This window comes from Schistocerca gregaria, chromosome X (genome assembly GCF_023897955.1).
Source record: "Schistocerca gregaria isolate iqSchGreg1 chromosome X, iqSchGreg1.2, whole genome shotgun sequence".
Lineage (NCBI taxonomy): Eukaryota > Metazoa > Arthropoda > Insecta > Orthoptera > Acrididae > Schistocerca > Schistocerca gregaria.
In genome coordinates, this window is record NC_064931.1 from 159,183,487 (window position 1) to 159,204,316 (window position 20,830).

The window sequence follows — 20,830 nt, forward strand, 5'->3', positions numbered from 1 at the left end:
GAACAGGTTGTAATCAGCCTCCAGGGAATCAGAATTCTCTTTCAGTGTGGACCATCCTTCTTTACCAAACAACTATAAACCAATGCTGTTTACAGACTGGTTTCTGTTGACAAAATTCTACTGAACGCCAGGGTTCCATTCTCACATCACGTAACCATTATTAATAGCAACAAACAGTCCCTTTTCGCTTTTTGTAACGTCAGTTGGACGATGTAGGATTGCATCGTGGTTCCAAATCCACATTAAACATGACGTCTCTTCGCTACCTATTGGAGCTGAGTCGGTGTAGGTTGGCCCACGACAGAGGTGAAGGTCACGCCAGGCTGAAACTGTCTACAGTAAGCTTTCTTAAACAAGAATTTTTAATTAATGAGCCAATCGTCAGGTAAGATCACAAGCCACTTATTTCTTATTGTATCGGAACCTGAGATGTGGAAAATATTGGTGCTGGGCAAATGACTCGAATTTACATCCCCCTTTTGCTAGGTTTCACCCCTTTGCGATGATACATTTCCACCGCTTCGTTGTTTCCCGAAGATTCCAAAGCCCTCAAGGTCTGGGTTCGTACCCTGGTCTGGCACAAAAATTTACATCGTGTGTTTTCAAGCTGTAGCCTGCGCTCACCGGAATACTGGGGAAAAGTAATTAAGGTTTGTAAAGACTCTCTTCAGCGATATCAGTGGGTACTGGTTTCGACTCTCAGTCAGACACAGAACTATTCACCATTTCAGGTTCAAACATGCCATTCCAAGTTACTGGTTAAAAAGAATTCGGTAATTAACGTTTCTGCATGTGTAGTCATCAACGACGATATGTGTAGGGTACGACTCCCAGTCAGCGTATAACTCTTATTCATGTTATTTCCAGTTCAGATGTGTGCACAGCTCGCCATTAATGAAATAAATGTATCTTAACGCCTATTCGTGGCTAGAAGTCGACGACAATAGGTGCTGGGTTCGAATCTCGGCAAGGCAAAACATTTTCTTCTCGTCGTTTGTTTGAACCATATCGCTATTGGTGAAAAATACGATTTCTAACATTTGATTGGGCTTAATTAACAATCAGATTACGTGCTTGGTTCGAATCTTCGTCCAACAAAAAGCTTTATGCCATGCCATTTCAAGTTAAAATGTGCACACACTTTATTACTTGTGACTGAATCCCTATTTAAGATATTTTGTGGTTAGTTAACAGGAAAGATAGTTTCTGGGTAGGGGTCCCAGATCTCAGTCCAGTACAAAAATTTTAGTCGTATAATTTCAAGTTGAAACTTGATTTTTGAAATGTCATTTATTGTAATAAAATTGAGTTTACAGGCGTAATAGCTGTGTCATCTCTCATAACCTCTTTTCTGATATTTGCATTGTCGTGGTGTTAATTTGCATCTGGACTGAAAGTCACACATAGGAGTTATCTCTTGTGGCCTCTTGCAATAACCATTTTGTTTGTCAAACGACCATACCGAAAAGAGAGCAGAGGACATGCAAGATAGTTAGTTTACGTGGGATGTATACAAATCAGGTGAAACGTAGTTCAGGTCGTTCGGATACTTTTGAGCATGATAGTACATTATCGTCTGTAACCGTTCGGTACCACGAGTCGTCGCATTCCTGGAAAACCCCAGATGTCGGGTGGAATGTGAAATATGCTTCCTAAATTGTTGGCAAAGTGAGTTCTGTAATTCGTATGACAACATATGAGCTCATGCGGTTCTTGTAGGTATATCCAGTGTTCCATCACAGACAATACATCTCGCGAAAACATGTATTGTGTCACGTGTCCATCGATTCTGTTGACCGCATACGTCTTATGTGTGGCAGAAAACATCGCGTCCGGTAGTAAAAGTGCGTCTGAAGCTATTTCTGTGTCGGTGGTGAACCGAAGGAAGGCCAGTATATGACGCGTCAGTATTAAAACATAACTCGCCGCGCCGCACACTAAGCCATGTTCTTCCATGGTCCAACAAACCACAAGTTATGCAAAGGTGAGAATCAGCCCTATGAATAGCGTACAACCGGTTCAGAGTGACAATTTTACGATTGACGAGGACACTTCCATGAGAACATAGCTATAATCCACAAAAAAGAGGCTACATGTGCAAGTGAAGGCGACATGTTCCCTACCGCCATAGGAGTTCCGAATGACGACAGAAGAAGTTCATCTATCAGAGATGATGTTATTGTGTGTTTCTGCTGCAGTGTGCGATTTGCTGAGGGGGGGGGGGGGGGAATGGGGGGGGGATTTCCCCCCCTCTGCATCAGACCATCCCATCCTCTGGTTTTAGTTTATGCATCCCAACCTGGGATGTTTATTTCCCACGTACTGGAGTAAAACTTCACATATAATTTAAATTTGTGGAGCCGAACACTGAAAGTTTTTAATAAGTCTTACTATTAATACTATTAATGTGTTTCAGTTTTCTGTCATCAGAATAAGTACAGCTTTTCACAAATGTGCCTCTACTTTTTGAATTCCCCTCGTATACCTGTATGTAGATGATTTTGTAAATAAGCTTTACCTATAATGTACATTTAAAGATACAACAAGGGATGGCTTTTCTGATAGTGCATACGCGTGAATAGTGAGTTTGGGCATTAACATCTATTTATAAATAGCTGTTGAACAATGCGTAACGCCACGGTCCAAGCTAGTAACATATATAATTCTACTAACCCCCTAAGGCATACCCCCCACTGGTAAAAGCACAAATCGCACCCTGTTCTGCTGTTGCCAATTCTGAACCATCGCTCGCAGATAAAGTGCCGAAGCTTTGACGCGCAAGTTAATGAGGTCGAGACTGTCGCTTCGGAACGGTAGGGTTAGCGTGTCATACTTGATCTTGAAAGACCGAAAGGCAGTCATGAGGCGGCCCATGTTACCCTTCGGTAACGGTGGAATCTGCGCCAGAAGTGGCAGTCAAGAAGCGAGTTGAACGTTGGTGTACACTACGCGTTGGACCATGTCTAGGGCCGTCAACGAGTTCTTGCGTACAGACAATCCATCATTCTGGAACAGCGACCGATGACTCGGCGACTCTGACCGCCACAAAGAACGAGTGAATATGATCACTAGGCACCGCAGCGTTTCCACGATTCGAAACAGTCTCGGCACGTTTTCCAGACCTCGTCCAATGTGCAGTATTCTGGACTTCGCCATGTCAACGACACTAGCTGCTACCGTCCCGTAAGTACTGAGATGCCCAAAAGCCTGGCGCACTTCACGTCCTGAGCGGGCGAGGAGTATCAAATCGTCCGCATAAGCACGATAAATGAATGAGGTCTCACGTAGTGTTATTCCAGTGAGAGAGCGTCGCGTAACACGCATCAGAAATTAGAGTCCTATTGCAAAAAGCTCCATTCAAACTGGTAGCCTACTCGGACCGAACTGTTGAACTGAGCCTGCTTCCATCATCTTTGATGTAGCCCTTCGGACCAGTCTCATAACTATGGAGATGAAGACCGATGGAACCCCCGTTCGCCTCATAAAAACGATTAAAAAAATCATGGTTTACCCTGTCGAATGCACGATGAAAGTCCATCGATATTAGAGCTGCTCGCATTCGACATGTTCCCGCAGGCGCTATGACGTCACGGTATCCGCTTAATGTTGACTGGATGTTGCTTCGCAACCCTCGGCTTGCCTGATCGGGTGAGATAGTCCTCCATATTGCCAATTTAAGACGGGACTCTAGCAGTCGTGCAAGGATTTAGTAGTCGTTGTTTATCATGGTGAGTGGGCGCTATTGATTTGAACTGCTACTCCCCTCCGACATAGAAACCGAAAGAATAAAACCCGTCGGAAAATCCGGCGGCATGCGCATTTCAGAGTGCGTCAGCTCATTGTACATCGACAACCATTGGGCATCACCACTTACGCGAATTCCCGAAAAAATTCTAATGTTATCCCATTGGGCATGATGATTTATGACTCCATTACTGCAGTCTTATCCTCCTTAGTCTCGCTGGCAAATGTTGCAAGATGTCCTTCATATGCGGTTTTCCGTCGAAGAGCCAGCAAAGTGGTGGCATAAATGCATCAAAAATCCTACCAAAATGTCCTTTTGTGTCATCAGTTGTCGACGCTCCGTTTCATGGAGCTCTGTGAGAAATGATCGGCGATATTGTCTGTTCTCGCACCTCATAATGTATGGCGTGATCGACAGGATGTGTGCCTTGCCAGGATGAAATTCTGCAAGATGTTCTGGAGTCGAATCCCGAAATGACATTTCATGAAGCACTGCGTCATATTGAGTGTCCCTTATCCATCTCGTTTTATACCTACCGTATTGTGTAAGACTGTAAGAGCTCTTCATATCATCGGCTTAGCATGTACTAACCACCAGTGAAGAATAGAGGTGCAAGTCGCAATGCGGTGTTGGCACGTCGCCCATACATCTTCGACTCACCGACGACATTCAGGGTCCGCCAACAGTGACGAATTGAGCTTTCATGTGCCACGGTTTCTCCACACCTTTTGTTGAGGGAGGGATATGGTACACAGAAAAACTAGATGGTCGGTAAAGGCAGTGGTCCATCGTTCAGCGTCGACCACTTTATCTCATGGACCAATATAAACATATATGCGATCAAGTCGGCTCGCCGAGTGACTAGTGAAAGATATATATTCCTCTCAATTTCCATTCATTCCATCCCATGCGTCGTATAAGTCCACTTCCTGGCGTATCCCTTGTAGTTCACGACAGGTACTGCAACTTGGAGTTTGATCCTTTGAGGCTAATGCACAGCTGAAGTCTCCACCTACCAGTAAATGACCGAATCCGCTAGTAAATAAGCGGACGATCTCTTCCGAATAATATTTTGCATGTGCTCGTCTGCTCGCTGTGCTGGATGGGGCTCATACATTCACAATACAGATCCCATGAACTGTTACCATCAGAAACAGTGCCAATGAAATATAAGACAAGTTGCGACCTGGGACCCTCTCTCAGACCAATATCGTCGTTCCACTGCCGTTCGAGTTTGACGCAGTATAGGAGATGTAGTCATATACATCCGGGAACACAGTAGTATAGATTTCATGCACCATTGGTATATCCACATCTGAGGCATGCGGCATGTCCTGAACAAGCTGCTGTTTCACAGGCGATATACACTCCTGGAAATTGAAATAAGAACACCGTGAATTCATTGTCCCAGGAAGGGGAAACTTTATTGACACATTCCTGGGGTCAGATACATCACATGATCACACTGACAGAACCACAGGCACATAGACACAGGCAACAGAGCATGCACAATGTCGGCACTAGTACAGTGTATATCCACCTTTCGCAGCAATGCAGGCTGCTATTCTCCCATGGAGACGATCGTAGAGATGCTGGATGTAGTCCTATGGAACGCCTTGCAGTGCCATTTCCACCTGGCGCCTCAGTTGGACCAGCGTTCGTGCTGGACGTGCAGACCGCGTGAGACGACGCTTCATCCAGTCCCAAACATGCTCAATGGGGGACAGATCCGGAGATCTTGCTGGCCAGGGTAGTTGACTTACACCTTCTAGAGCACGTTGGGTGGCACGGGATACATGCGGACGTGCATTGTCCTGTTGGAACAGCAAGTTCCCTTGCCGGTCTAGGAATGGTAGAACGATGGGTTCGATGACGGTTTGGATGTACCGTGCACTATTCAGTGTCCCCTCGACGATCACCAGAGGTGTACGGCCAGTGTAGGAGATCGCTCCCCACACCATGATGCCGGGTGTTGGCCCTGTGTGCCTCGGTCATATGCAGTCCTGATTGTGGCGCTCACCTGCACGGCGCCAAACACGCATACGAACATCATTGGCACCAAGGCAGAAGCGACTCTCATCGCTGAAGACGACACGTCTCCTTTCGTCCCTCCATTCACACCTGTCGCGACACCACTGGAGGCGGGCTGCACGATGTTGGGGCGTGAGCGGAAGACGGCCTAACAGTGTGCGGGACCGTAGCCCAGCTTCATGGAGACGGTTGCGAATGGTCCTCGCCGATACCCCAGGAGCAACAGTGTCCCTAATTTGCTGGGAAGTGGCGGTGCGGTCCCCTACGCCACTGCGTAGGATCCTACGGTCTTGGCGTGCATCCGTGCGTCGCTGCGGTCCGGTCCCAGGTCGACGGGCACGTGCACCTTCCGCCGACCACTGGCGACAACATCGATGTACTGTGGAGACCTCACGCCCCACGTGTTGAGCAATTCGGCGGTACGTCCACCCGGCCTCCCGCATGCCCACTATACGCCCTCGCTCAAAGTCCGTCAACTGCACATACGGTTCACGTCCACGCTGTCGCGGCATGCTACCAGTGTTAAAGACTGCGATGGAGCTCCGTATGCCACGGCAAACTGGCTGACACTGACGGCGGCGGTGCACAAATGCTGCGCAGCTAGCGCCATTCGACGGCCAACACCGCGGTTCCTGGTGTGTCCGCTGTGCCGTGCGTGTGATCATTGCTTGTACGGCCCTCTCGCAGTGTCCGGAGCAAGTATGGTGGGTCTGACACACCGGTGTCAATGTGTTCTTTTTTCCATTTCCAGGAGTGTATTTGTAGTAACGTTAACTGTCTCCATTTTGTATGCGTGGATCCGAGTATCCATCACCTTCACACAGTGGTGAACTGGAGAAAATCTACGAAGTCGGTGATCTCATCGTATGTTCTCAGAAGGCAGCCCATCTGACGTCTTCCTGCAGCGTTAGTTGTCCTGAGTTTTGGGAGAGGGATGATAGTCTTCACCAAGGGGAGAAGTCACATTAGTGAGACTTCGACCTGCTCAACCCAGTCGGTACCAGCGAGGGTCTCTACTACGCTGTTTACTGCACCGATATGTAGTGTTTGTGAATTTTCTGCAGCATCATCCGCTGCAGCTGAAGGGCTGATGGACGCCTCAGGGGGTGGATTGTCAGAATGACACATATTATCACTATCCAAATGCACTTGTTCAGTGATGTCCGGAAGCTGTTTGTCCAGATCAGACAGGTCCATAGCCATTGCTATCAGTTCAACAAGTAACACACGCAAGTACACGTGGTGTAAACACTGTCTCTCTTCCTCGAGCACTTTGCAGCTGGGACATAAATAGGTCCGAGGTGCTCTGCTTCCAAAGGCAGACTGCTTCCGCCATCTGGACACAGTCTCTGACCAACTCAAATTTCCAACTTATCAACACACTACTGACGTAGTGCCCTTGCGCATTATCCTCACTACTCATAGCGATTTTCTGATTCCCATAAAATTTTGCGCATGTTTGTGCATTTGCACTGAAGGGAACATTGGGCTGTCTCATCCTAGTTATATACACATGTGTGTGTATGTGTGTACGTGTTTGGCGACATCACGGTGAACGCACATTGGAAGTGTGCATTCGTCATCGTCATACTGTCGTATCACCCGGCGTGATGGTGTGGGGTGCCACTGGTTACACGTCTCGGTCACCTCTTTGTTCCCACTGACGGTACTTTGGTTCAAATGGCTCTGATCACTATGGGACTTAACATCTTAGGTCATCAGTCCCCTAGAACTTAGAACTACCTAAACCGAACTAACCTAAGGACATCACACACATCCAAGCCCGAGGCAGGATTCGAACCTGCGACCGTAGCGGTCGGTACTTCGAACAGTGGACGTTACATTTCAGATGTTTTACGACCCGTGGCTCTACCCTTCATTCGATCCCTGCGAAACCCTACATTTCAGCAGAATAATGCACGACCGCAAGTTGCAGGTCCTGTACGGGCCTTTCTGGATACAGAAAATATTCGACTTCCGCACATTCTCCAGATCTCTCACCAATTGAAAACGTCTGGTCAATGGTGGCCGAGCAACTGGCTCATCACAATACGCCAGTCACTACCCTTGATGAACTGTGGTATCGTGTTGAAGCTGCATCGGCAGCTGTACCTATACACTCCATCCAAGCTCTATTTGACTCAATGCCCAGGCGTATCAAGGCCGTTATTAAAGCCAGAGGTGATTGTTCTGGGTACCGATTTCTCAGGATCTACGCACCCAAATTGCGTGAAAATGTAATCCACATGTCAGTTCTAGTATAATATATTTGTCCAATGAATACCCGTTTATCATCTGCATTTCTTCTTGGTGTAGCAGTTTTAATGGCCTGTAGTGTATTTACCTGGACACAGTACTGAGACTGCTTCAGCTGTGGCTAATTTCCCGGTTGTATCCGCCAGTATCCGGTGTCCGCAATAGAGTCCTGCATGACCGAGTAAGCGAGCACAAAATACGGAATGGGGTGAGCACAGCCTAATGGATAGGCTGCCCGCATTAGTTCTAGTGACCGAGCATAGAAGCCGTGACCGAATACGTAGCACGTAACTTCAAACAAATTACACGTGTCATTATCCGTGTGAGACTGCAGCCAGTACGGGCTTCTCATTTGTGGTGTGTCTTTATGTAATGAGGCAGCGCGACGAAACCAGTGCAGTAAGACGTAAGATTGAAACCAATGTTTACACAATGAAGAAACGGGAAGGTCTAAAATGCCAGGGGTGGAGTACATTTCTATTATTGTAGACGAAAACAGTGGATCTACTGGGTGCGTTTCGTGCATAAAATGCTCCACATTATTGTGCTTCCAGTCGGTAACGACTCATTTAAAGGAAAAAAAGTTGCAAGAAACATCAGAAAGATACAGCTCCTTCAGGGATACCGGCACTAATAAAAAATAGTATTACAGAAAGGTGTGTTACAATGGGTGCTAAAGATATGAGACCTTTTAATGTTGTTCCCGGTGAAGGTTTCAGAGAACTAGGCCAAGAGTTAATATATCAAGGTGCCTATTCTGGAGAAGTTGGCAGATGTCATGCCAGATCCCTCTACTATAAGCAGACATGTCAAAGAACAAGCTGATACAATACGAAAGAGCATTATGCCTTCTGTTATTGCGGAAGTTATTAATAAAAAATGTGCCTCGACAGTTGATATGTGGACTGATTCGCATAATCAGGTGCACTATTTGACGCTTACAAAACATTACATTAGCACAGATTGGTCTCTTGTGAACCATGTTTTATTTACAACAAAATTCCCGGACGTTAAGAAGATGGTAGTAAATATTATGAAAGAAATTGAACAGAGGGTGGCTGATTGGGACATTTCGTCGGACATGTTGCACAGTTTTGTTTTTGTCTCCGACCAGGGAGCCAATGTAACAAAGGCTGTGGAAAATCACGAAAGAATCCCTTGTGCTTCTCATTGTATAAACACAGCACTTAGCCACACTTTCGATGAAGATAACTTATTGTTAAATCATGGTCGGCCGATGTGGCCGAGCGGTTCTAGGCGCTACAGTCTGGAACTGCGCGACCGCTACGGTCGCAGGTTCGAATCCTGCCTCGGGCATGGATGTGTGTGATGTCCTCAGGTTAGTTAGGCTTAAGTAGTTCTAAGTTCTAGGCGACTGATGACCTGAGATGTTTAGTTCCATAGTGCTCAGAGCCATTTGAACCATTTGAACAAGCGCCCCTAGTGAAAGATGCTTTAGTAAAGCCGGCATGTTACTAACAAATCGCCGCAGCCAATTAAATCCGGAACGCGTTAGTGATTTACTGCTGATCAACAATGACTATAATTTCGTTTCTGTTGCAAACAAGCGAAAATTATGACAAGTTACGTCTGTAAATGTTTAATGTTCTTTATGAAGAAGGTTGTCTTCTAGATTACAGGGAACGCACTTATTTAATGTTTCCTATTAATGAAAGGAAAAATATATCTTCTGTTTGGGAATGAAACTCGTCTTCTATCCGCGATTGTACTGAAATGTCATTTTACTTTCCACGTGCTTTATGAATTTAGCTGTGTCACGTACCCGTTCTTGGAAACGTTACTTTTGTATTAAAGGAGAGAGAGACAGAGATAAATACATTGTGTGTATGTATGTGTGTGTGTGTGTCCGTGTGTGTGTGTGTGAGAGAGAGAGAGAGAGAGAGAGAGAGAGAGAGGGAGAGAGAGAGAGAGAGAGGCGTTGGATTTGTACAGTACAGTGAAGCGAGCCGGGGCGAGGCGAGGTGAGACGTCAGCGTTGACCGGTCATGCTCGGTTATCCGCGTGTCCGGAATCCGGACAACAGACATGGGACTAGTACGTGACAGAGCCGAGTCGTATGGGGCCGGACACGAGCAGCTCGGTCCTCGTGTCAACAGGCGAGCCGTGACCGGTCAAACATTGAGCGTTGCAGCACTCTAGTCCGCAAGTCCCCCACCTCGTGGAGAGCAGCACAAAGGAGTCTCGGAACAGAAGAGCAGTGCAATGGGGCCGGTGTGTTGCAGGTGTGGTGCGGCGCAGCGCTGTCGCAGCTCCGCGTGCCCGCCGGGCGCGCCATCCTGTCCCCCCGTGGGAAGCGGCCGGGGTTCCCACTCGCTGCTGCGCCAGCCCCCTCTGCCGCCACCACATTCGCAGAGCCACTGCCTCAGGTAAACTACGTCTGTTTTCTCTCAACAGTAAGCGAGTCACCGCCACGTCCTCTCACGCGACGTGAAAATGTTCAAGCGGGAGGAGCTGGTGACGTAATAGTGTGAAATTCCATCTTCTACAACACTGCGTAGCTTGAAAGGTGGAATCCGCCGTGTCAGATGATTTATCCCACTCTAGGTTGAATGGCTGAGCAGGGATGGCTAGAGGACAAATGTAAGGATGTAGACGCGCGTATCACTAGGGATAACATAGGTACTGCCTACAGGAAAATTAAAGACACCTTTTGAGAAAAGAGAACCACTTGCATGAATATCAAGAGCTCAGATGGAAACCCAGTTCTATGCAAAGAAGGGAAAGCAGAGAGGTGAAGGAGTATATAGAGCGTCTATACAAGGGCCTGGGCAAACATTGAGAAAACGTGATTGCAATACATCTGGGGAGTCTATGTTTCTGCCAGTCTCGGAAGGTATTTTATCCCACACTGGTTTGCGTACTGTTGTGTACATAGTTCCGCGTAGTCAGCACGTACACAACATTCCCACTAGAACGCGCCCCTCTAAGCACAACCGCGCAGGTGCAGAGCTCGTCCGTCTCAGCACTACGAGATGGCGCTGCCATAGAGACGGACCGAATTCTGCTTCCGCCAATGAGCGTACTAATATGTAACGCAGCCAATGAGATTACTGCTAATGTAGAACCTTTTCTTCTCGCAGATCACACTGGCGCAGTGATACATGAACGCGCGAGCTATTATAACGAGTGTACAGACCTCCAATTAGTGAGTCTGCATATGTCTGCAACAGTCTGTACATTTTCTACATTTGTCTGTACCAGTCCATAGTCAAGTTTCAGTCTGCGCCCAATAAGATTACCATATTCAAATGGTTCAAATGGCTCTGAGCACCATGGAACTTAACATCTATGGCCATCAGTCCCCTAGAACTTAGAACTACTTAAACCTAACTAACCTAAGGACAGCACAAAACACCCAGTCATCACGACGCAGAGAAAATCCCTGCCCACGCCGGGAATTGAACCCGGGAACCTGGGCGTGGGAAGCGAGAACGCTACCGCACGAGAATGAGCTGCGGACATTAACACATTCCTGTACATAGCCATAAAGATAAATGTATAGACACTTTTGTCAAGTACCAGAGATATATGTGCGAATAAGATTAACGTACCAATACCAAAGGAATTTCAGACTGTCATCCAGAACCAAGTAATTTTTATGCTTGATATTATTTTATTAAATGTGTGTGAATATTAATCAACTTCTGTTTAAAGTGGGTCATCATCAATCTGCTACTGTAAGCGTGCAAGTCGCATTTCTATATTCTGACCTAATGGCAGAAGATAAACACGCCACAATAAGACCACGACACATATTGCTGACAGTCGCCTACTTCGTTAGAGTGACAAGTCAAATAATCTGATGGTGTGTGTACTGAAGGTCTTACAGTACGCTCACCACACTTACGACTAATAGACAGTCATCCAACCTAGAGATGGTGTACAGTAGAACTGTCAACATCACTGTTCGGTAGTTCATGAAGTCGATTTCCACGTTAAGCAATTAAAACTACAGACACATAGAATACAGCTTTATAACCAGTTATCGGTCCTTATCACCTGGTATTTGTGCACTGTCACACAAGTCAACTCCATTTACTTTAATTCTCCGGAAGATGGTGGTTTAGATCCTATGTCAATCTGCCTTAGTATTCGCAAAAGTGTAAGACAAATACCATAATACCTATTAGCACATCAGTATTACCACCAACGGCAAATGCTTTTTATTAATGAAGATTATTCTGTCTACTAGCAAAAACCGTCGGTTAAAGGCCAAGGTGTCAAAACTGCCAGTCATGTGATTTTCTGGTCATACCTACTAAATGTGACTGGACTATTTTTTGTGTGCACTGTGACATGGATATTTCAGATCAATGAGATTAGACGTGGATTCAGAAATGACAAGCAACACACACTCAAGGCGCCACCACTTTCGGTTGTACCCTCTAAGCGCTGATGAAACATCATTCTATTGTGTGTGTGTGCTGCAGCATGAACACTCCAGTGGCCAGGGGTAGGGTTGATGTGACTTTTTTCCTGTATGTATGACATTGCCCAAAACACATATTAACGGACGAAATTCACTTCAAAGTCATCCAGACCACTTTATAACTAGAGGGTCATTGGTTATTTAAGTAATAATAATGTATGACTGTAAGATATTAAACAAAAGATGGCGAGAGGAGATCATGGGATTACAGACAGAACTGTCAGGAGACGCTGGCAGTCCAGTGAAGACCAACCTACTGCAATTGATTTGGCGATGAGACAAGTAGCTGTATCTGCACTGACTGTAAATTCAACCATTCATCGCCAATGTGCGTTCACGCTCATCCAAAACACCCAATTCTATATGTATTGACAGCAGTAAATTCCGCACAACTGAAACTGTCAGAGAGAACGAAGAAAAAATCGTTTTAAAAATTAGACAAATGGAGAGCAATAGACACCCTTTTGTCATCTTTCAGCGTATTTCTCGTGATTTCACCTATAAGAGCGTGTCACTGAAATGATACAGGATTTGGGCTGGACATAACTGAAAGAAAGGAGTTTTTCGTTGCAACGGAATCCTCTCACGAAATTCCAATCACCAATTTTCTCTTCATAATGCGAAAATATTTTGTTGGCACCGACCTACATAGGGAGTACCGATCACCACGATAGAATAAGGGAAATCAGAGCTCGTACTGAAAGATATAGGTGTTCGTTCTTTCCGGGCGCTGTACGTGGTTGGGATAACAGAGAATTGTGAAGGTGGTTCGATGAACCCTCTGTGCGCACTTAAACGTGATTTGCAGAGTATCCATGTAGATGTAGATGGTAATTAGAGGAGATAGGGCCTGGATACACTGAAACAACCAGAGGTTGTAGAGTGTATGAGGCAGAGCATTAGGGAACGATTGACAAGGATGGGGGAACGAAATACAGTAGAAGAAGAATGGGTAGCTTTGAGAGATGAAATAGTGAAGGCAACAGAGGACCAAGTAGGTAAAAAGACGAGGGCTAATAGAAATCCTTGGGTAACAGAAGAAATATTGATTTTAATTGATGAAAGGACAAAATACAATAAGACTGTAAATGAAGCAGGCGAAAAGGAATACAAACGTCTCAAAAATGAGATCGACAGGAAGTGCAAAATGGCTAAGCAGGCATGGCTAGAGGACAAATGTAAGGATGTAGAGGCGCATATCACTAGGGGCAAGATAGATACTGCCTACAGGAAAATTAAAGAGTCCTTTGGAAAAAAGACAACCTATTGTATAAATATCAAGAGCTCTGATGGAAATCCAGTTCTAAGCAAAGAAGAGAAAGCAGAAAGGAGGAAGGAATATGTAGACGGTCTATACAAGGACGATTTTCTTGAGGACAATATTATGGAAATGGAAGAGGATATAAATGAAGATGAAATAGGAGATATGATACTGCGTGAAGAGTTTGACAGAGCACTGAAAGACCTAAGTCGAAAAAAGGCCCGGATGTAGACAACATTCCATTAGAACTACTGACATCCTTGGGAGAGCTAGGCCTAACAAAACTCTACCATCAAGTGAGCAAGATGTATGAGACAGGAGAAATACACTCAGACTTCAAGAAGAATATAATAATTCCAATCCCAAAGAAAGCAGGCGTTGACAGATGTGAAAATTACCGAACTATCAGTTTCATAAGCCACGCTGCAAAATACTAACATGAATCTTTACAGACGAATGGAAAAACTGGTAGAAGCCAACCTCGGGGAAGATCAGTTTGGATTCCGTAGAAATGTTGGAACACGTGAGGCAATAATGACCCTACTACTTATCTTAGAAAATAGATTAAGGAAAGGCAAACCTACGTTTCTAGTATTTGTAGACTTAGAGAAAGCTTTTGACAATGTTGACTGGAATACTCTCTTTCAAATTCTGAAGGTGGCAGGGAGATGAAGGCTATTTGCAATTTGTACAGAAACCAGATGTCAGTTATAAGAGTCGAAGGGCATGAAAGGACAGCAGTGGTTGTTAAGGTAGTGAGACAGAGTTGCAGCCTCTCCCCGAAGATATTCAATCTGTATATTGAGCAAGCAGTAAAGGAAACAAAAGAAAATTCGGAGTAAGAATTAAAATCCATGGAGAAGAAATAAAAACTTTGAGGGTCGCCGATGACATTGTAATTCTGTCAGAGACAGCAAAGGGCTTGGAAGAAAAGTTGAACGGACTGTACAGTGTTTTGAAAGGAGGATATAAGATGAACATCAACAAAAGCAAAACGAGGATAATGGAATGTAGTCGAATTAAGTTAGGTGATGCTGAGGGAATTAGATTAGGAAATGAGACACTTAAAGTAGTAAAGGAGTTTTGCTATTTAGGGAGCAAAATAACTGATGACGGTCGAAGTAGAGACGATATAAAATGTAGACTGGCAATGGCAAGGAAAGCGTTTCTGGAGAAGAAAAATTTGTTAACAACGAGTATAGATTTAAGTGTCAGGAAGTCGTTTCTGAAAGTATTTGTATGGAGTGTGCCCATGTATGGAACTGAAACGTGGATTATGAATAGTTTGGACATGAAGAGAATACAAGCTTTCGAAATGTGCTGCTACAGAATAATGCTGAAGATTAGATAGGTAGATCACGTAATTAATGAGGAGGTATTTAATAGAATTGGAGAGAAGAGCGCATTGTGGCACAACTTGACTAGAAGAAGGGATCGGTTGGTTGGACGTCTTCTGAGGCATCAAGGGATCACCAATTTAGTATTGGAGGGCAGCGTGGACGGTAAAAATCGTAGCGGGAGACCAAGAGGTGAATACACTAAACAGATTCAGAAGGATGTAGGTTGCAGTAGATACTGGGAGATGAAGAAGCTTACACAGGATAGAGTAGCATGCAGAGCAGTGGACGTTACATTTCAGATGCTCGACGACCCGTGGCTCTACCCTTCATTCGATCCCTGCGGCGAAACCCTACATTTCAGCAGGATAATGCACGACCGCGTGTTGCAGGTCCTCTACGGGCCCCACTGGATACAGAAAATGTTCGATTGCTGCCCTGGCCAGCACATTCTCCAGATCTCTCACCAACTGGAAACGTCTGGTCAATGGTGACCGAGCAACTGGCTCGTCGCAATACGCGAGTCACTACTCTTGTTGAACTGTAATATCGTGTTGAAGCTGCATGGGCAGCTGTACCTATACACGCCATCCAAGCTCTGGTTGACTTAATGCCCAGGCGTATCAAGGCCGTTATTACGGTCAGAGGTCGTTGTTGTGGGTACTGATTTCTCAGGATATATGCACCCAAACTGCGTGAAAATGTAATACATGTCAGTTATAGTATAATGGCCAGTAGTGTATAATCTTTAGATGCCCTGGTGGTGTTGGGACTCTATATGAAAATTGGATGGAATATGAAAAAATAGCAAGTCCCGCCTACTTATGCAAGCAGCAGGAGATGTATTCACTTGTACATTTACGTATGGAAAATATCGAAAAAGTGTGGAAATGTCAAAAATTCGATGAAGTATGGATACGATATAGTCATACAGGTTACCTGTATCTATACTTAGGAAGTAGCCGAAACTTTTTGTGACATAAGAACTGGACTAAAGTACCTCGAGATTGCTTGAATATTCTCGTAGACAGCTACAAGAAAGAGACAGCTTTTAGAACAACAGCACCATCCTCCTGTAAGTTGACAGAGTTCTGCAGTTGAGGTTAAGAGAGAGAGAGCTCATCATAGACAACCCCCCCCCCCTTTCCACTTTGGAAAAATAATATTTGGAATTTATTACTTATGCAGAGGGACGAAGAGACATGACATGATATATATACTTTGAAATACAAAAAGAAAAGAAAATCATTGCACAGGTGATGGAATCGGTAGAGAGGGGATGTAACAAACAGATATAGGCGAATTTGTGGCACCACATATGATTTAACTGTGGGAAAGTGGTGTGTGCTAGACAGAAACAGACATCATGGGATAACACGATGTTGTCATACTCGCATTAGTTCCATGTGTGTGAGGAAATTGTAGTGTAATTTTATTCTGAATGCTGTGGCATTCTCCATCTAATACATGTGGGTTGCAAGTTATATGTATTTGGAATTGTGAAAAATATTTGGATTCAATGTAAAGCTCTAAATATGGATTACATCTGTTATCCAGTGACCTCCTGTCTTCATCCTCTTTTCAACATTTTACAGTCAAATGGTATTATTATTTAAACAAGCAATTACCCTCTTCCTATAAAGTGGTCTGGGTGCCTGGTGTCTTTAAAGTGAATTTGCTCCGTTAGTATCTGTTTCAGGTAACATCATGCGTACAGAAAGAAAATCACATCCATCCAACCCCTCGCCTTGAGATACTAATCCCAGAGCACAGGCGTAAAATAGTGTAATTACTTCCGCTGTTAGAGGGTATGAGCGATGGTTGTTGCAACTTTCTCTTGTGGTGAGATGGTCGCACACAGTTTTGGGCAGGCGTGTGGAGCCCACTCGTTCACAGCCAGTGATTTGTTGAAGAATAAGGTTTTCACTCTGCAGAAGAGTGTGCCCTGAGATGAAACTTCCTGGCAGATTAAAACTGTGTGCCGGACCGAGACTCGAACCCGGAACTTTGACTTTCGCGGGCATGTGCTCTACCAACTGAGCTACTCAAGCACGACTCACGCCCCGTGCTCACAGCTTGGAAGGTAGGAGGCGAGGTACTGGCAGAAGTAAGGCTGTGAGGACGCGTCGTGAGTCGTGCTTGGGTACCTCAGATGGTAGAGCACTTGCCTGCGAAAGGCAAAGGTCCCGAGTTCGAGTCTCGGTCCGGCACACAGTTTTAATCTGCCAGGAAGTTTCAGTGATTTGTTGGTTGCTGTAGATGGACTGCATTGATGATTCTATAACAGCATCTCTGCAAATGCAGGAAGGGAGAGGGGGGTTGGAGTTTCTTGTATTCTAGGCGTGTATTTATAGCAGTCTTTGATATTTCCACCTACGTGTTGGGATCTGTGTGCCGTTATTACATTAGGCCAGGGATCCCTCAGACAGAACTTCTTTGCCAGCTGCACCTTTTGTGTCAGCCACAAGGCTGGAGAATATTACAAGTATGCATCTTCTCAGCCATTTCTAGAGTGATGTTCATGGCTATATCTCACATCTCAGAGTTTGAAGTATGTTTTTCTGCAAGTGACTTGCTTTGTACTGGTATGGTTACAGTCACTGGTCAGCTCTATCGCTCGGTGCGTTTTTTGCAGCGCTGTGCTACACATACATAGTGTATTGGGATGGAAAAAAAATCACTCCGTCCTCAGGCCACGAGTGGCCTACCGGGACCATCCGACCGCCGTGTCATCCTCAGTGGAGGATGTGGATAGGAGTGGCGTGGGGTCAGCACACCGCTCTCCCGGTCGTTATGATGGTATTCTTGACTGAAGCCGCTACTATTCGGTCGAGTAGCTCTTCAGTTGGCACCCCGAAGAATGGCAACAGCGCATGGCGGCCTGGGTGGTCACCCATCCAAGTACCGACCACGCCCGACAGCGCTTAACTTCGGTGATCTCACGGGAAGCGGTGGATCCACTGCCTTGCATCATAATTTTACAATGATGTCACACAAACTATTAATGTGTTTGTGGCTTAACAAGGGATTTACCCATTGTGGTAGCATTTATAGAATTAGCTATAACGTCATTAATGTGATGTGACATCATTATTTTTCGTTTCAACTACATACACTGTGACGTCACACACACTAGTAGTGCAGTGGAGGCTTAGAAATGATAACTAAATCGTGACCATGCTGCACTGTGATTCGCTGAAAGCATCATGGAGGGCCGGCCGCTGTGGCCGAGCGGTTCTAGGCACTTCAGTCCGGGACCGCGCTACTGCTACGGTCGCAGGTTCGAATCCTGCCTCGGGCATGGATGTGTGTGATGTCCTTAAGTTAGTCAGGTTTAAGTAGTTGTAGGTTTTGGGGGACTGATGACCTCAGAAGTTAAGCCCCATAGTGCTGAGAGCCATTTGAACCATCATGGAGGCGACGCGATGTCAGAAGTAGTGGGATGGATCTTGGGTGACTGGATAAATAGAACTGTCAAAAAACACGTAAAATGTGGAAAATACCGAAAAGTACGAGAAGTGGTGAAAATACATATAATGGGGAAAATACGAAATAATATGGGTAACATGTAAAATTGTGGAAGAATGAGAGTACTTACGTATCTGCCAGGGTATGGTCTCTGCTGGTCCCTCAAATGACGTAATATTAAATTTTTATTCACAAATAAAACTCAAGTGATGTGACCTAATGTAATTTGTTACTAACAAATAGACATAGCCTGATCCTATCCCTATGCTGTCCAGCTCCAGAGTGAATCCTTCCCACTCAAGTCTCTGAGTTATAGAAGATGATGACAAGGAGGGAGAACGAAGGGAAGCTCGAATCTTATTGGGTATCCTGCCATTTTATTGTGCTCCCATTGGGTGAGAGAGATAGGGAGGGCTTTCACATGAATTTTATATCAGGTGGCCACTGTCCCACAACTGCTTAAGATGTGGGGAGATTCCCCTGAGTGACTTTGGCAATTCCCGGCAGTTTCCTGTGGAAGCATGAACGGGGTTGGCGTTGAATATAAGGATCCCATGCGTGTAACCTTACACCGCATGTGTAACCTGATACTGGATGTAATAAGATTTTTATCTTGATTCGAATCAGCTTTGCTATCCTACTGATGTTTCTGGCGCAGACAGATGGCTCCCGCTGATGGATCGATGACACGGCTGACATAACTGCGACTTGCTCGGAGGCAGGCAGCATCTGTTCACTGCCAGGTCTCCGTAGTCATGTTGTAAGCGCCTATGAATATCTGCGATGCTCTGGTTTCCCGCCAAAACAAACTCAAGGACAGCTCTCTGCTGCTCCATTATAGACGCTCTTTTGAAGGATCTGTATGAAACCACCACCTAACAGTTCTTTAAACTATAGAGGATGAAGCGGGAATATCCCACTATGTCCTATAATGAATACCGGATTTTTTTTCAATCGAAACTGGCAGAAAAGAAAAAGTGTTGCAGTATTTATTGAGCGCCTCTCTTATGTAAAAGTGTCCCTCTTTATCTGACATAATTAAATCGTTGCTCTCCAGTACGTGTATAACGGTCAAGGAATTCATTATCTGAGAAATAAAACAATTAACTCAGTTTATTACATTAAAATGCATGATAAGTGAAACTTCCTGACAGACTAAAACTGTATGCTGGACCAATACTCGAAGTTGGGACCTTGGTATTTCGTGGGCAAGAGCTCTACCGACTGAAATATCCGTGCAAGACTCAGTAGCCGTCCTCACATCCTTAAATTCCGCCAGTATCTCAACTCCTACCTTCTAAACTTCACAGACGTTCTCCCGCGAAACTTGCAGTACTGTTCAAATGTGTGTGAAATCTTATGGGACTCAACTGCTAAGGTCATCAGTCCCTAAGCTTACACACTACTTAACCTAAATTATCCTAAGGACAAACACACACACCTATGCCCGAGGGAGGACTCGAACCTCCACCGGGCCCCGTTTATTGCGGAGGGGAGCAAGTTTTCGTCACACCCAATGCACCTCAGACTGTTCAGTAAGACATACAACATTTTCACACCTTGCGTATACACAACATGTTGAATTTTGGCTAGGACATGATCCTCACCGGAGGATGATGTCCCAAACATGAATTGAAAAGGTTCCAAGCACCTGGTTCCGACCAAGGTTTTCGGGTGGTTTCCCTTGGTTGTAAGGTGTATGCTGGAACTGATAAGCCCCACTCTTTTATTCCCAATTGGGATCTCCGATTTGCCCCAGTATCAGCTTCTCCAATAATTTTCTGAACAGAACCGCGACCCTTAATGGAACGGAACTTGCCGCGCGGGACTAGACGAGCAGTCTAGGGCGCTGCAGTCATGGACTGTGAGGCTGGTCCCGGCGGAGGTTCGAGTCCGCCCTCGGGCATGGCTGCATGTGTTTGACCTTCGGGACTGATGACCTTAGCAGTTAAGCCCCATAAGATTTCACACAAATTTGAACATTTGGAACGGAACTCGAACAACCCGCTTACGTGTGAAGAATGAAAGGAGTGAAAAAATGTCCTCGACTACTCACCTGAAGATGACTGGGAGATCTCAGTTGAAACGTCGTGTAATACGTTAAATGACTACCATTTGCAAGCCTATTTGTTTGAACAAATACACACATGTAAAGATGATGCACCTCTGTTGTGTATTTCGCTGGTTGTGTGTATAGAGGTCATTAGAGATGGAGAAAAAAGTGTCACTGAGCACTATGGACTTAACATCTGTGGTCATCAGTCCCCTAGAACTTAGAACTA

At 45.2% G+C, this 20,830-nt stretch overlaps 1 protein-coding gene across 1 annotated transcript in view; it reads left to right on the forward strand.

Moving 5' to 3' along the window:
• The window catches only part of LOC126298553 (uncharacterized), a 212,113-nt gene that overhangs the window by 141,126 nt on the left and 50,157 nt on the right, over positions 1-20,830 (forward strand). Inside the window, exon 2 of the mRNA XM_049989911.1 lies at positions 10,276-10,419. Within this exon, the coding sequence (XP_049845868.1) occupies positions 10,276-10,419 (144 nt within the window). The remainder of the gene's footprint in view (positions 1-10,275; positions 10,420-20,830) is intronic.